This window comes from Lontra canadensis, unplaced genomic scaffold (genome assembly GCF_010015895.1).
Source record: "Lontra canadensis isolate GAN:19392208 unplaced genomic scaffold, GSC_riverotter_1.0 scaffold66, whole genome shotgun sequence".
Lineage (NCBI taxonomy): Eukaryota > Metazoa > Chordata > Mammalia > Carnivora > Mustelidae > Lontra > Lontra canadensis.
The window spans coordinates 9,618,640-9,632,706 of NW_022631060.1; the positions used below are offsets into that span (position 1 = coordinate 9,618,640).

General features: G+C 52.1%; 1 protein-coding gene across 4 annotated transcripts in view; it reads left to right on the top strand.

Moving 5' to 3' along the window:
* The window catches only part of NAP1L4 (nucleosome assembly protein 1 like 4), a 41,993-nt gene that overhangs the window by 4,549 nt on the left and 23,377 nt on the right, over positions 1 to 14,067 (top strand). For 2 of the 4 annotated variants that reach the window (XM_032879751.1, XM_032879750.1), the window contains exons 2-4: positions 2,303 to 2,441; positions 11,313 to 11,343; positions 12,166 to 12,224. In XM_032879751.1, coding sequence (XP_032735642.1) covers positions 11,330 to 11,343; positions 12,166 to 12,224 — 73 coding nt within the window. In that variant the 5' untranslated portion in view covers positions 2,303 to 2,441; positions 11,313 to 11,329. Of the gene's footprint in view, positions 1 to 2,296; positions 2,442 to 11,312; positions 11,344 to 12,165; positions 12,225 to 14,067 lie in introns of those variants that run through there. The other 2 variants (XM_032879752.1, XM_032879753.1) reach the window with 2 other exon arrangements.

Genomic DNA, 14,067 nt, shown 5'->3' on the forward strand with positions numbered 1-14,067 from the left:
GATCCAGTCCTGGAGGACTTGGACCTTCACGCCAGGGCTGATCCCACTCCCTCTTCGCTTCATCGGACCTGCATCCCTCAGACTTTGATGTGCACCACATGATTCTGCTAGCCAGCTCGTTAACACCACCCTCGCTGAAGAAAAATTGCGGACTATAATGAGACTCTAAAGTCTTACAGAGCCATTGGGCTACATTTAATTTTAGTTATTCACTTATTCCACGGAAAGACATTGAGGACCTTTGATTTAAGGCAGAGGATGTTGTTTATGTGAAGGGCGACTGCGTTCCCCCGCTTACTCCTTCTTTGTGTCTTAGAAATGGCCCAGCTTGAAATTACATGCTTATTGTAGCTATAGACTAAGTGTTGTCGTGTGTTTTTTCTTTTTTTTGTTTTAAGATTTTATTTGACAGACAGAGATCCCAAGTAGGCAGAGAGGCAGGCAGAGAAGGGGGAGGGGGAAGCATGCCCCCTGCTGAGCAGAGAGCCTGATGCGGGGCTCGATCCCAGGACCCCGAGATCATGACCTGAGCTGAGGTCAAGAGTTGGATGCTTAACTGACTGAGCCACCCCGGTGCCCTATAGACTTTTTAAAATTAGGAATTTAGTTATATATGGATAATTTGTCATAAAAACTAAAAATTTTCCCCATGGAAACAATTGTTTTGTTTGGGTTAAAAATCTGTAAATAGGGTCGTGAGGTATCTTACATAAGTAAAGGTAAAACATTCATTCATGCAGTCGTGGAAATTTGGACGCCAGCCCAAGTTTAGAATCGTGGACTCAGTTGTTAGTGCCGGGAGGGACCTGAACGACTGAATTCTTCGATATTTTTTATGTTCTTTTGCCTGGTGACCCGTTCGTATTTTAATACGATCTCCCCGAGGTGAAGCAGACCTTCAGCTGAGGCTTCAGCGTACCAGCGTTTAAAACAGATGGATGTTTGTCTTTCTCCGGCCCGCAAACGTCGTAGTTCCTTGTTACCCTCTATCCGAACTAGTCGGGACGGCTGGGCGTGAAAGTTGACAAGTAGAACTCTCGCTCGTCTATAATGTCACCAGCCCTAGACTGGTTTTCCTTGTACGAAGGGAGAACTGTTGAGAGGACCTGGATTTGCTGGTCTCTGCCAAGCAGCAGGCGGCGTGCCGGCGTGTCGGCGTGTCGGCGCGCCGCGGTTGTGGAAGCCAGAGGAGGCCTGCAGCGGGCCGAGTGCTCTGGGCGCCTGGCCTGTGTCCTCGTGTGTTCGCAGCAGCCCCTCGGGAGGCCCCGGCTAGTGTGTGGGTGTCGGACCCCGGTTACACAGCTGGGAGACGGCGGGGTGGGCCTCCGAAGCAGGCCACTGTGCGGCCGCTGTGTTCTAGGTGTCGAGTCCTCGTTTGCTGCTGCTCAGTCCTCCGACACAGCCTCCCTCGTGTCCTCTCGTTACTCTCTTTGTGTTTCTCCTGCTGTCCTTGATGGAGCACTTTGCTTTGTTTTCGCCAGTGTTGGGTCGGGTTTAATTGAACTGCTTTGTCATCGTGTCACCAGAAATAGTGCTCAATGGCACACGGCTTCACATAGTTGGGAATAAAGGGGATCATTATGTGAACGGAGTCTGTTACTTCGAAGTGGCGTCATGTTTCCGGAAGGTGAAGCTCTCGGGCCTGTGTCCCGCAGGGGCGCGTGTTCGCTCGACAGCTCTGGTCCCAGACGCTGCTCAGGGCCCTGGGGCCGCACAGCGCACAGCCTCAGAGGAGCACTGTCACTTCGCATTTTCCTCAACAGCGGCGCTCTCGGGAATGGTGCTGCACGCGGGACCCGGACTGACCGGGCTGTCGACGGTCATCTTTCCCCAAGGACGGCAGCAGGCATCTTGAGTGAAGCTGGTGGAAGCGGCCGCAGGAGGTGAAGTGGTTGGTGGTAGGGAAAGGTCAGGAGGGTCTGGATCTGAAACGTGCGAGGATGTTATTCTGAAATGGAACCAAAGGAAGTGAAATGGAGAATCTCATTCACATGCTTTTAGAAAAATACGACCGAGACTGATTTCCCACAAATGCTGGATTTATAGAAGATGGAACTTCTTGTACAATTAGTGAGCGTCCGCCAAGGATCTCCTTATCTTTGAGCCAGTGAACTCACTGGGTGACATTTTTGCTGGATTTTCCCCTTTTATATTCTTCCCACAAAAGCGGTCTGCCCTGACCCTTTAGTAGTTCTGTAGCTCGCTGCATTTTCGTGTCCTGAATCACAGTCCCTCTGCTATTCCTGCAGAAACTCAACGTCTGGTAACTCGGCCTTGCCTCAGTTTACCTCTTTTCTTTCAGGTTAATATTACATGGTGTCAGGAGTGGGAACTGAAGGAGCCAGCCCCTGAGGAGCGACGACCCCCAGAATCGAGCGAGGTACCCATATTTGAGCCCTTTGTGCTCTTTGCTTCCACGAGTTGCCATAACTTTCAGGTTGGTGAGTCTCTCCGTTAATCAAGCTCTCCCTTCTTTTGGTTGAACCTCTCAGACTTTATTCAGGATTTGTCAGTCCCCTTTTTTCTTAACCTTTTAACGGGATCCCAGTCATCTAAATGTTCTAAGGGTGCCCCCCTTTGAGGAACCCTGGCCGGTTCTATATGCCTGTTTTTGCCTGTGTGTCTCAGTCTTACTGAGAAGGGTAACTGAGGGCTCCGATGGCCATTATGGGGAACCTTTCATCTTTTGAGACTTTTCTTTCTCCCAACTGAGTTAGAAGACCATGGCTACAAAATTAAAGAATTCATGTGGAATAGTTACTTTCATTAGTATCTGGAGGTTTCTGAAAGCGTTCAGGATTCTAAAGTTGCCGCCTTACAAAATATTGTTTCCAAACTGAAGCAAATAAACAAGTAAAGACGGATAAAAAGTAAAGTGTCAGAGGCCTCTTTCTTGGTGCCAGCCAAGGTTCCCTCCTACCCGCACGGCCCCGCCTCCTTCCATATCCCTCTTGGCCTCCTTGCCCCTCCTCTGTCTGATCTTCCTTTCTTTCCTTTCGCTGAAACCTCGTCAGCTTTAACCCATTAAAACCTTCCCTTTCAAAACTAGATCTTCTGAGGATGCTGCTAAACCACCCCAAAGTGCCTATGCCCCATGGACAGAAGCTGAGCTTAGGGCTATAATTAAGGACTTCCCCAGGGTAACCGAGGGTCCTCATAGCGGGTGGAGGAATTCAGTATTGTAACCCTGACTTACCAGCCTGGTCTCCGATCTCTGTCAGTTCACGTGCTTGTTGGAGAAGGTCCGGCCCGGTGCTGGATGAAAACAACCTAGGGTTTAAACCATACTAGCCACCAGCCCTTTTACGTAACCAAGCTCGCAGCGTAGCCAAAAGGCTACATGAAGTGGTCCCTAGGGCTTTCCCCAAGCCCATGGACTCGAATAAGATTCCCACACGCACCCAGAAGCCTGCTGAATCTGTCTGTGACTGTTACATGGCTATCCATGACTCTTAAGTTGTTTTCAAGGAAAATTCCGGGCTTCCCGTAGGTGTTGAGTCCACCCTGGTGGTGTCCTGCACGACCCTGCCGTTAGTGCAGACAGGCTGCCCGCTGGAAAAAGGGTCACTGTAAATTGAAGTCCAAGCAGTTGCAACCCCCCGACGAGGCAGTGGCCAAACCCTCCCCAGTGATGGGGCCCCAAGGGCCCACGAGGACCATTTCCCAGCCTGGGGGGAGGGGAATTACTTAGAATGGGGTGACTGTTCTCCCGTTTGGGGATGAATTTTCTCAGCATTTCAGTTAACACGTGAACTGTTCTGTTAGTGTACAACCCCAGATCACACTGTCCCTCCTCGGAGTAATGCATGCGCCGCTGGTGGGGCTCAGACCACAGCATCGCCCTGTCTCTCAGCCCATGGCCTTTAAGCTGGGGTCTGTGCAAGACAACCAGTCACTGCTCTTCAGTGCTCTGGCGCCTGTACGTCTGTCTAGGCTGAGATGTCCCGGGGAAATGCACTGCATGTCTTTTTTCCTTTTCCAAAGGGGAGATAGTTCTTGAGTTCAAGTCTAGTACTCAGGAGCGTTCCGGCCCCTTTATTGCACTCTGCAAACCAAAGTAGACCAAACTTGGGGCTCGTCCCCACTGTTAAACCTGGTACCCCCATTCCTGGGGCAAAATCCTCCACGGAGCAAGGCAAATCCATAGTGTTCCTCCCATTAATATCTAGATCGACCCTTCAGAATCTCTCCCAAGAGTAAATCAGTACCCTGTAAGTAATAAAGAGGCCTCACCAGGGCATCAGGCCTAGAAGACAGTAAGGACTCATCATCCTTTGTACAGTCCTTGAAATATCCCTATTTTACCCATGAAAATTCTGTGCCCAGGGATGGAGCTCAGTCCGGCGCATTAAGGCAGTAAACACTGTAATTCCCCCACCCTGTTGGGTCTAATCCGTACGCACTGTTGGTTTCCAGCCGTGCTGTAGGAGGTGTCTTTTTTCTCTTTTTAAACTGTAGTTAAGTTACGCAGTCCATTTTTTTAGTATTCCTTTTGATAGCGGTATATATAAAAAGGTAATGGCCCTTTGGCCTTTACCTGGGAAGGATAAGACTATTTGCGGATAGTCCTGCCTCGAGGGTTTACTGAGAGTTCTCCACACGGTACAGCAGCCGACTTAAATGACGTGCTCTCCTCCAGAGGCTTCATCTCAGCACAGATACGTAACGGATTTCGCTCTTTGCTTGCTTTCCCAAGGCTGCTGTCCTAAAGACCTGTTCACCTGTTAAAAATCTTAGTCATTAACAGACACAAAGAATTACCATTTGTTCAAACCTCTGGTTCAAGATTTAGGATAACTTAATCTCAGAATGGGAATACTTCCTGAAAGACTTCAGGGCATTTTAAACTTTCTGTACCCCAGAATTACAGGGTTTTCTTGGCTTGGGTCACAGTTGGATTCCAAACCTCTTAATAGCTGAGCCCCTTTGTGCCATACAAAAGAACACCAAACTGGACCCCGTTGTTTGGGATGACCAATATATCTTCTCCTTTAAGACTTTGAAGGATGGTAGTAAGTCCGCCTAGCCTCAGACACCCAGATTATCAGCTACGTTTTCCCTTTCGTAGATGAGAAGGAAGTAGGTGCCCTCAGATAACTTATCCCAAAACATGGGGCTATCACAGACCCCTAGGTTACTCTGGCCAACAGTTAGGTCCACTGCCTGAGGTTACATCCCCCTGCCTTAGAGCTCTGCTTGCCACCACCCTTAGTCAAGGCTACTAAAGGGATAGGGGATCTTCCTCAACCCTCTTGACAGTGTCAGGGCTGTTGAGACTCTCTTGAAGTCATGCCCCACCCAGTACCTTTCAGCAAGCTCTTTCCTCCTGTCAAGCCCTCTTACTGACCCCCACCCCATCACTCTTGTTCACGGTAGTAGTCTTAGCTCTGCTGCCCTTCTTCCCTCTTCTGCTGATGGAACTCCCCACGACTATCTTTCACAGATCACCTGTTGACCCTATAAGAAACCCCCGTGACGCACAGTGATCTTTCCTGGTTGACGGGTGACTCTCACCTGAGCTGTGGAAGTGTGAGTTTCGTGCTGGGTATGTGATAACAGTTTGGAGGTTATTGAGGCTCGACCCTTACCTTTGGCCACTTTAGCTCAAACCAGCTGAAATCGATGCCCTCGCTTGAGCCTTTTAGCTGAAAGCAAGACAGCAAATGCTGCTCCTGATTGTCCTTATACCTTTGGAAGGCCCATGATCTTAGAATCTTAGGGGAAACAACAGGGCTTCCTCAGTTCTCGTGGAGGTGAAATTAAGAATGGCTTCTGTGCCCCAAATCTAGTGGTTGCCATAGTGCCCCCAGCAGCCCTAACTGTTGCAAGTCTGATTCAGTGGAAGCCAAAGGAGTCTACCTCGCCAGTGCCCCCATAAGAAGTGCTGCCCTAAGAAAGCCGTTGACCAAACTTCTGTTATGGCCCAGAAGATGGCTCCCGCGGCGAGGACCAAGGAGTGACCAGGGAAGAGCAGAGCTGACCCGTGAAAGAGAGAAGCAGAGTTGGAGATCTGAAGGCTGTTGGTCCCACAAAGAAGAGGGACTCTGTACCCAGTAAGATGCTGGTCCTTCAGAAGTTCTAAAGCTTTCCTTATTGGCCACTGTGCCTGAATTAAACCATTGGTCACCCGAGGAATGATAGCATTTACGGGGTCGTATTGGTGGGAAAACACCAGCAAGGCCACAGAGAGCCCCACCTGGTTGCTCATCTGACCTGAGTGCAGCCCCGGAAGTTGGCTGGCACCACCCCAGGACCACTCACGGCCTGGCAGGTGAATTTCATACATTTGCCTCATCTCACGAATATAAATACATTCTAGCGGTAATTTGCATATTTTCACATTGGACTGGAGCATTTCCGTGTCGAAAGGTCACTGCCTCTTCCTTAAAGTCCTTTGAGGTAGGACTTTTCCCACTGGGGGCGTACCGTGGTGATCAGGAGACCCACATCCCTGGACCAGTGAGCATTAGACGAGTGTGGGCCTTGTGGCCAGTTCTGCATATTTCTGCTCTGTAGCCTCGGACTTCAGGACTGGCCCCCGTACGCAGAGAACTGTGAAGATCAGTTTGCTAAGTCAGTTGAAACCCTCTAAACAGGTTGGCCCCAAGAACCGCTGCTGCTTCCTTGAAACCCTAGTCTGCTCCACTCAGTAGCACAGACTCTCTCCTCGGAAGTAATTACCGGATGGCAGCGCACCCCACTCCTGCTTCCTTGGACCCACAGCTAGAAAACGGGGACAGACTTGAGTATTGCAAGGGTCTAATTAAATCCATTGAGAGTAATCACGCCGTGGTAGTGTAGGACAGTCTTTCCCCAGCAAGTCCCGAGAGACAGGAGACATCAGACATCACACCTCACAGCCGGTTGAGTTCATCTGCTGCGAAAGACATCTCCGTGAAGATGCACTCCAGCCTTGTTGAGAGGCTGCCTGCCAGGTGTTACTGAGGAACCCCAGTGCCACCAGGTTGCAAGAGACAGACTCCTGGATTCATGTGTGCCCGCTGAAAAGGCCCCAAAACCTGGGAGGACCTACATCCCAGCTGGTAGCTGAAAGCTAAAAATTTTCAAGACTGAAATACGTGACATTGGAAGCAGTCAGCCTCCCCAGGATACCGGGGTCAGGCCTGTAGCACCTCCCGCTTCGTGGGACTCTGCGTTGCCTGACCACTGAGTCCTGCTGTCTAAAGTTGTAATTGTCCCTTTGCTAGTCTCCTTGGCACTCCTTGGTTTGCCGGTAACGTACTCCTTTGTTCCCAGTCCACAAACATGGTTTGATTCCACCGACCCTGCGCATTGCTGGGTTTGCCCTGGAGTGAGCACTCACGGCACGCCCGGACTGGTGGCCTGGCCGTTACCCCTGGAAGGATGGCAGAAGCTTTCTGCTGGAGATGACAGGGCCTTCCCCTCCTGCCTAGGAAGCCGTACACATTCTCCCGGCAGGGTGGCACCAGACGTCACGGCTTTCCGTCGGGTGCTCCTCCCCATAGAGGATTACGCGCACTCAAGTCCGTGCGTCTGCCCACGGCCTTTCTCTGTGTCACGCAGACAGTGACAGGACGAGCAGAAGTCAAGGCTGCCTCCCAGGTAGTGCGTGTGACGACAGCGGTGCAGGACTTAAGATCGTATGCTCCGCACGGGGATCGAAGCGATGACAAGGTGTCCGGTACCGTAGCTCTGTGCAGGGTACTGGGAACGGGAAGCCGAGGTGCTTTCTTTCAGTGGTGCCTCGTGAGCAGTTGCTCAAAAATCTAGCAAAGGGTGGAAATGAACTCAACATGCTTTCTTCTGGGAAGATCCCCAGATCTCCACTAGAACCTCCCCCACAACCACCAGACTCACTTGTTAGTCCAAATATATTGAAATTTAAGACATTCCTATAACCATTTCTGTGGTGCTGAAAGCACCGCTTACTGCATGTTTGTGGAAATGACCGTGTTTTGATCGTGAGGCCGTCTTTTTCGTTCCAGGGGAAGAAACTGGGCAGAGGGGTCTACCTGACCTCCCATCTTTAGAAAACACTAATTAGTTCTTTCCGTGCCCTGGAAAGGATGCTGTGAAGTTGTTGCCTTCACTCCTGCTGAAACCAGGAAACCCTTCCTCCTGGTGCCCCTGCGTCCATTCTAGGGCTTTCTCCCGCTGTCTTAAAAGAGCACCTGGTAACAGGGACGGATAGCACTTTGAGTGCGTGCCCACGAGTACCCCCGATAGATGAGGATCTGCCTGAGCCTCGTTCCCTTGGTGGGTTGGGCCGCAGAACTTCTAAAGACAACTCGGAGCCTGTGGTTATGGTACGGCCGTCGCTGCTCCCGTTAGAGCTTCTGAGCGTGACCAGCCGAGCTGGAGAGTCTCGGAAGTGGGCTTCAAATCCACAGTCCTGTGCCTTCACCCTCCACAGCGGGGAGGGCAGGAAAGCCATTTTTGTATTAACAAATTGTAGGAAATGATGCAAGAATGAAAAGTAACAAACGGTAATATCAGACTCTGAACTGAGATAAGCCAGGTTCCCGGGCACCTGGGATGCTTCCGTCTTACTAAATGCGGGCGGCTGGGGAAACTGGTCGAGGGGGGTTTCCAGCCGGTAGCTGTAAGTGAACCTTTGACCGTGGGTATAGTCCTCCGAGACGTAGGCACAACCTAAGGGTTGTTTTCCCTCCCGAGATTTCTGAGGCTCGAGTGGGAGACACGTGACTGGATTCTCCCATTTCTCGACTGTTGGCTGTTCAGGTGAGGCCTGATACCCTCTTGCCGTTTCCCTGCTATGAGGGACAGACATCGGAGGATGTCCCTTCAGTTCGGGGGGCCGCCGTCCACTCACAGCTACGGACCCCTCTGACCAAGCCAGCCCCCCAGGGCCTTCTGTGAAAGATACGGATCAGAGGGGACATTTGGGAGGACTTGAACCTAAAACGGAAGTAAAGGCTTTGAGGTGGAGAATCTCGTATGAAACAGCGAACTAGAGGACTGTCCGACCGGTTGCCCTTGAACGCTTGACCGACAAGATGGAAGCGGTCTCCAGCCAGGGAGTGACCACCGAGAGTCTCTTCCCGCCTTGGAGCTGTTGCGCTTGCCGCACGGCTCCTAACTGGATCGCCCCTTCCGTGCAGAAAAGCAGCCCGCCCTGGCCCTTCAGCCGACTCGCCCGTGGCTCCCGACTCCAGTTCTGTGCTCTTCCCAAGTCCGCTCTCTTGCCGGCCATCAAGCTTGCCTGGGTCTGTGTCCTTTGTCGTAGGTGATGGAAACTCGGGTCCACGTCCTAGCAGCCGGATGACCTTGGGAGAAGATGTGGGAAAGCGCCTGTCCCATGGGGCCCTTGCTAGTAGAGGAGGTGTTAGGTTCGGGGGTGGCTTGGCTGGGTGCTGCCGATGTGGGGGGAAGACTGCAGCCTGTCGCTGAACCAGCCGGGACGGCGGCTTGTGCCGAGCAGGCTCTTGCCGGCCGCAGTGTGTGTCTGGCCGCCAGGCGCTGCTGTCTGCGTCTGTTCCACGGGGCAGGTGGGTCGGGTCAGCAGGAGGTTCTGGAATCCGCCCGCGCTCTCACCCGGAAGGCCTGCCGCTGCGGTCCTCCCGCTGCGCGAGTGTCGGATCGGTGTGCAGGCCGCCTGGGCCACAGAGGTGCGTGCTCGGGGGAAGCCAGCGGGGCTCCGCAGCCGGCGACCAGGAGGCCAGGACCGCAGCTCTGAGGCTGCTGTCGTCGGCTGTTTTCTTGAAGTCTTCCCCGCCTTGTACTTGTCCCGTGGCGCGTGGGGGACAGCAGAAGGGGTGCGTGGGGATACTGTGGCTGGGGCCGGACGCCTGCGGAGAACCGCAGAGGAGCGGGAGCTGGGGTCAGCGTTGAGGGAGACGCCTAGAAGGGCCCAGGATTCTGGGTTCTGCTGGGGGGACTTGGGACTCAGCCGCAGGTGCTGGGTAGCGCTAAGGAGTCTCTAGAGCCCTCGCTGACCATGGGCTCGTGTGGGGGCAGGTGGGCAGGCGGCCACCCCTCGCGGAACGTTCATTTCCCTATTGTGCTTCTGGGCGTATCAGCAAAAACCAAAGTAGCCAAAGAAAAATGCAGTTGAGTGAAAAACGGAACAGGTACAGACCGTAAATTCCAGTCAGAGCTGCTCGCCTTAGACGCGGGGGTTTCGTTGTTCCACGTTGTGGTGGACGGCTCGAGTCCTGCTTGGGGACCTGAGAACATGAGCCCGGGCCAGCGCTCGGGACACCGCCGGGACGCCACTGGGACGCATGTGCTCTACGTGTGAGAGGCTGGAGCGTCCCCACCTCCGACCGGTGTCACGTTCGTCAGGGTTTTGAGACTTCACTCATCACGAGTTCTTTTTAAGGAGTAAATGTCCATGATTTCACTTTAATGTTTACAGGTAAGAAATCATCTAATTTGGAGACTCTTGTGTGTGTCTTGTAAACGTGGGGTCGTACCGAGTGTCAGATGTTTGTACGTAGCATTGTCATCTGCAGTGTGGGAATAAGAGAACACACAAAACCAGTGACCTCTAAAATCCTGGGGCTTCTGGGTGGCTCCATTGGTCAAGCGTCCAATTCTTGGTCTCAGCTTAGGTCTTGATCTCGGGGTCATGAGTCCAAGCCCCATGCTGAACTCCACCCCGGGCGTGTGGCGCCTACTTAAGAAAAATAATAACAGCGCTGGGGTGACTCAGTCATTCGGGGGCCCGCCTTCAGCTGAGGTCGTGGTCCCGGGGTCTTGGGATCAAACCCCGCGTCGGGCTCCCTGCTCAGCGAGGAGCCTGCTTCTCCCTCTCCCTCTGCTGTTCCCCTGCTTGTGCTGTTCTCACTCTCTGTCAGATAAGTCTTAAATTTAAAAAAAAAATAATAATAGTAGTAATAGTAAAACTAAAATCTGCTTGTGACTTCAAGTGTGAAAGATAATAGAAGCACTAGTAAATGCTTTGAAGAGTTCTGGGATCGTTGGCCTCCTAGCATAAACATATATCCCTGTTGCGGAAGCTTATTAGAGAGAGAAGGCAAATTAGAACTGATTAGTATTCCTTTGAACTCTGGTCATTTTAGCACCAAAAAAAGAGTTTGTTCATTTGTTTTTATTGAGCAAAATATGCATGCACTGAAATGCATAGCTCTAAGTGCCAGTTTTGATGAATTTGACAAGTGTGTATACCCAAGAAACCCAACAGCCCATTTACGATCTAGACATTTCCATCACCCCAGAAAGTTCCCTCCTGCTCCTCCTGGTGGACCCTCATCCCCCATAGACAGCCACTGACTGCTACAAGCACCCTAGAAAGTTGATTGTGCATATTTGGCGATGTTAATTGTTATAACTCTCTTAATTTGTAGGAAATCAAAACACTCAGATGGCAGATAACAGGTAAGCCAAGATGAACTTGCTAATTGGGACTTAAGTTTTAGTTGAAGAGCATGAGCCAAGCCACCCATGAGGAAATGTCATAGAAGCTCTGGTGGGATGGCTTCCCTCCCCCGCTGTGTTTGAGCCATGACGAAGGGGCTTTGCACAGGGGAAGTGTCTCAAGCATCGCTACTGAGAGCCCTTTCGTGGGAAGTGGCCACGTTGCTGTCCGAGAGTGGCTGGACACCGCCCTCACATCATTGGCCTCTGGGGGTCGAGTGAAAGAGAGATTTTGTTTCGTGACCCGTCCTGAAAGCTGCGTTTGGTGCTGCGTAGTGTTTGACGTGGTGTAATTTTGGTGAGGGAAGCCATGTTCAGGCGTCTGTTTTCATGACGTTTCATTGTTGGTCGACTTTCTGTGGTGAGCTTCCAGAGCCACCGTGGGCACTGTGTCCTGAAAACTGGGTAAGGCAGCTCTTCTTGGATCCCATTGGCCGCTGACCACAGTGCAGCGTGCGTGTTGGTCGGCCAGTGGGTTCGGTTTGAGGGCGGGGCGCAGAGTTTTCGGGGACAGAAACTAGAAATAAAAACTAAGCAGCTTTGGCCAGGGTTGGAAATTAGAACTTTGGGGCACATCGGGGTGGCGGTGGGGTGTGTTCAGTGGTAGGTGGTTTTATTTTATTTTGTTTATAATAACCAAAACATACCTCATAGATATACCCGTGTGTCCGTAGTTCTGTCCAAGTGTGCAGTTGTAGCGCTGCCTCTTAACGTGCTGCACAAGGAAAATGCCCTTGTACTCCTTGGGACGTCTTGATAGCTAATACGTACGTACGGTCTTAGTTTTTCAGACGGTGTTCCTTCAGACGCCTTGGAGGCTGCTAAAAATGCAAGTCACACAGGTCAGTTCACGGCCCGTGGGGAAGGGCACCGCGGGAGAGTTCGCGCGCAGAGCGGGGTGGCCTCCGCTCTTGAGCTAGTGCTCGCGACAGGCCGAGTCATCCACGTGAAGCTTCACTGGGCTTCGGGGGTTTCGGGACGTCGGAGTCGTTCACGTGAACAGAACTTCCTGTCCAGCCTTCCATGACAGGAGCTTCGGGCTGTCCAGAAGCAGACTGGCGAGCACGGTGGGCCTCCTTGTGCCCGCTGCCGCGCAGGGCCGGCGTTGCTCAGCCGGGGACCGATCTTTTCCATCTGTGTCCTTTGTTCTTCCCTGATCCTCCTGGAGCAAACCCAGACCCCTGTCATTTTGTCCCTCAGTTCATAGATGTGTTCTTTTTTCCTCTTTTTAAAAATTTATTAGAACTATACCTTTTTCCCCCTTAAACTGTTTGAAAGCAAGTTGCGGGTATCTTGACTCTTTTCTTCTAAAACAGTTTCGTGTAAATTTCCTAGAAACTAGGATGAGGGCCTCTAACCCCAACGCTGACCACAACCAAGAAATGGCGGCGTTTACACGACACTGTAGTTGTGTGAACACAGAGCTGTGTTACTGTGCCCCGCCGTTTTCGGCTGCTCCTTTTTAGCCGGAGCCCCCAGCCAGCAGGGGCGTCCCGAATCTAGTTCGGTGTCCCTTATTCCGGGGCTGTTCTCCCGCCTCTTACCCTTCCCTGCGGTGACACAGTGGCAGGCTGTGCAGGCCGGCTGTCTTGGAGAACGGCCAGGCTCTGGATTGGTCGGGTCGGGGGGTTTTCTTCCCATTAGATTCAGACTGCCACACAGTGACAGTGACCTGCTGCAGGGGGAGCACACTGGGGTCGTGGCCAGGGATCCTGAGATTGCAGACTTGGGGAAGGTTGTGTCTGGCAGCCTTCCCCATTGCGAGGGTCTCTTCAGTAAGTGACCTGATGCTCATCCTGTGGACATCCTGTTCTCCTCGAGTCGTGCTAATGATCCTTGTGGAATCAGGAATGACGTTGGTGTTTGCACAGGGCGCTTTTCTAAGTATGGCGGTCCGGCTGCGTACTATAGCTGTCAGAGACGGCCTTTCCCTCTCCCAGCCCCTACTTCAGTGTTCTAGACCCTTTCTCCTTCAGTGTTTCCTCAGGCGCCATCAGTACTCTTTTTGGTGTGCAGATTGTCCCACGTGGCAGTGCAGGTCTCTTCAGACTGGCTTCTGTGACCTTTTGCCTTGTCCTCTTGACCTTTGAGCACCTGGTAGCTTTCTGATGCTCCATTTTTCCTGGAACTCTTGCTCTGGACCTGGAGTCTACCATTTCTGCACGGGGCCCTGTTCCTTATAGTAGGGGGAGATGTATAAAAACCAGAATATAGATGCTAGTGTTAACTGTTTCTAGGCTTTTCAGTGGCAGGAGCTAGAGAAGATGCGTGTCTGTGTGTGGTGGGGTGTTTACGTATCGTACGCGTGCCCCGTTGCATGTGTACAGAACTGCATAGATGAAACCACCCAGTGCTTCCTGGTAGCCGCTATTTATAACTAAAATGTTGAAATTGAGTTGCCTACTTGGTATCCTTTCCTTGCCCGTGTGACTTTAGTACCGAAAGGTGGGGAGAGCTCCCAGGCACCTTTGGAGTCAGGTGAGGGTGCTAAATTAGGGTTCCTGGCCAGTGGGAACGAGCAGGCGTCAGTTCAGCAAACACGGAGCCCCTCTGCCACGGGCCGGTGCTGTGTCATGCCACTGTTGGTTACAGTGGAGGAAAAGCCCTCCCTTCCCCTTCAGTGTTTTGTTCGTTCGTTGGGAAACAGTGATGTGTGTGAGCCACCAGCACAGTGTCGGGGAGGAG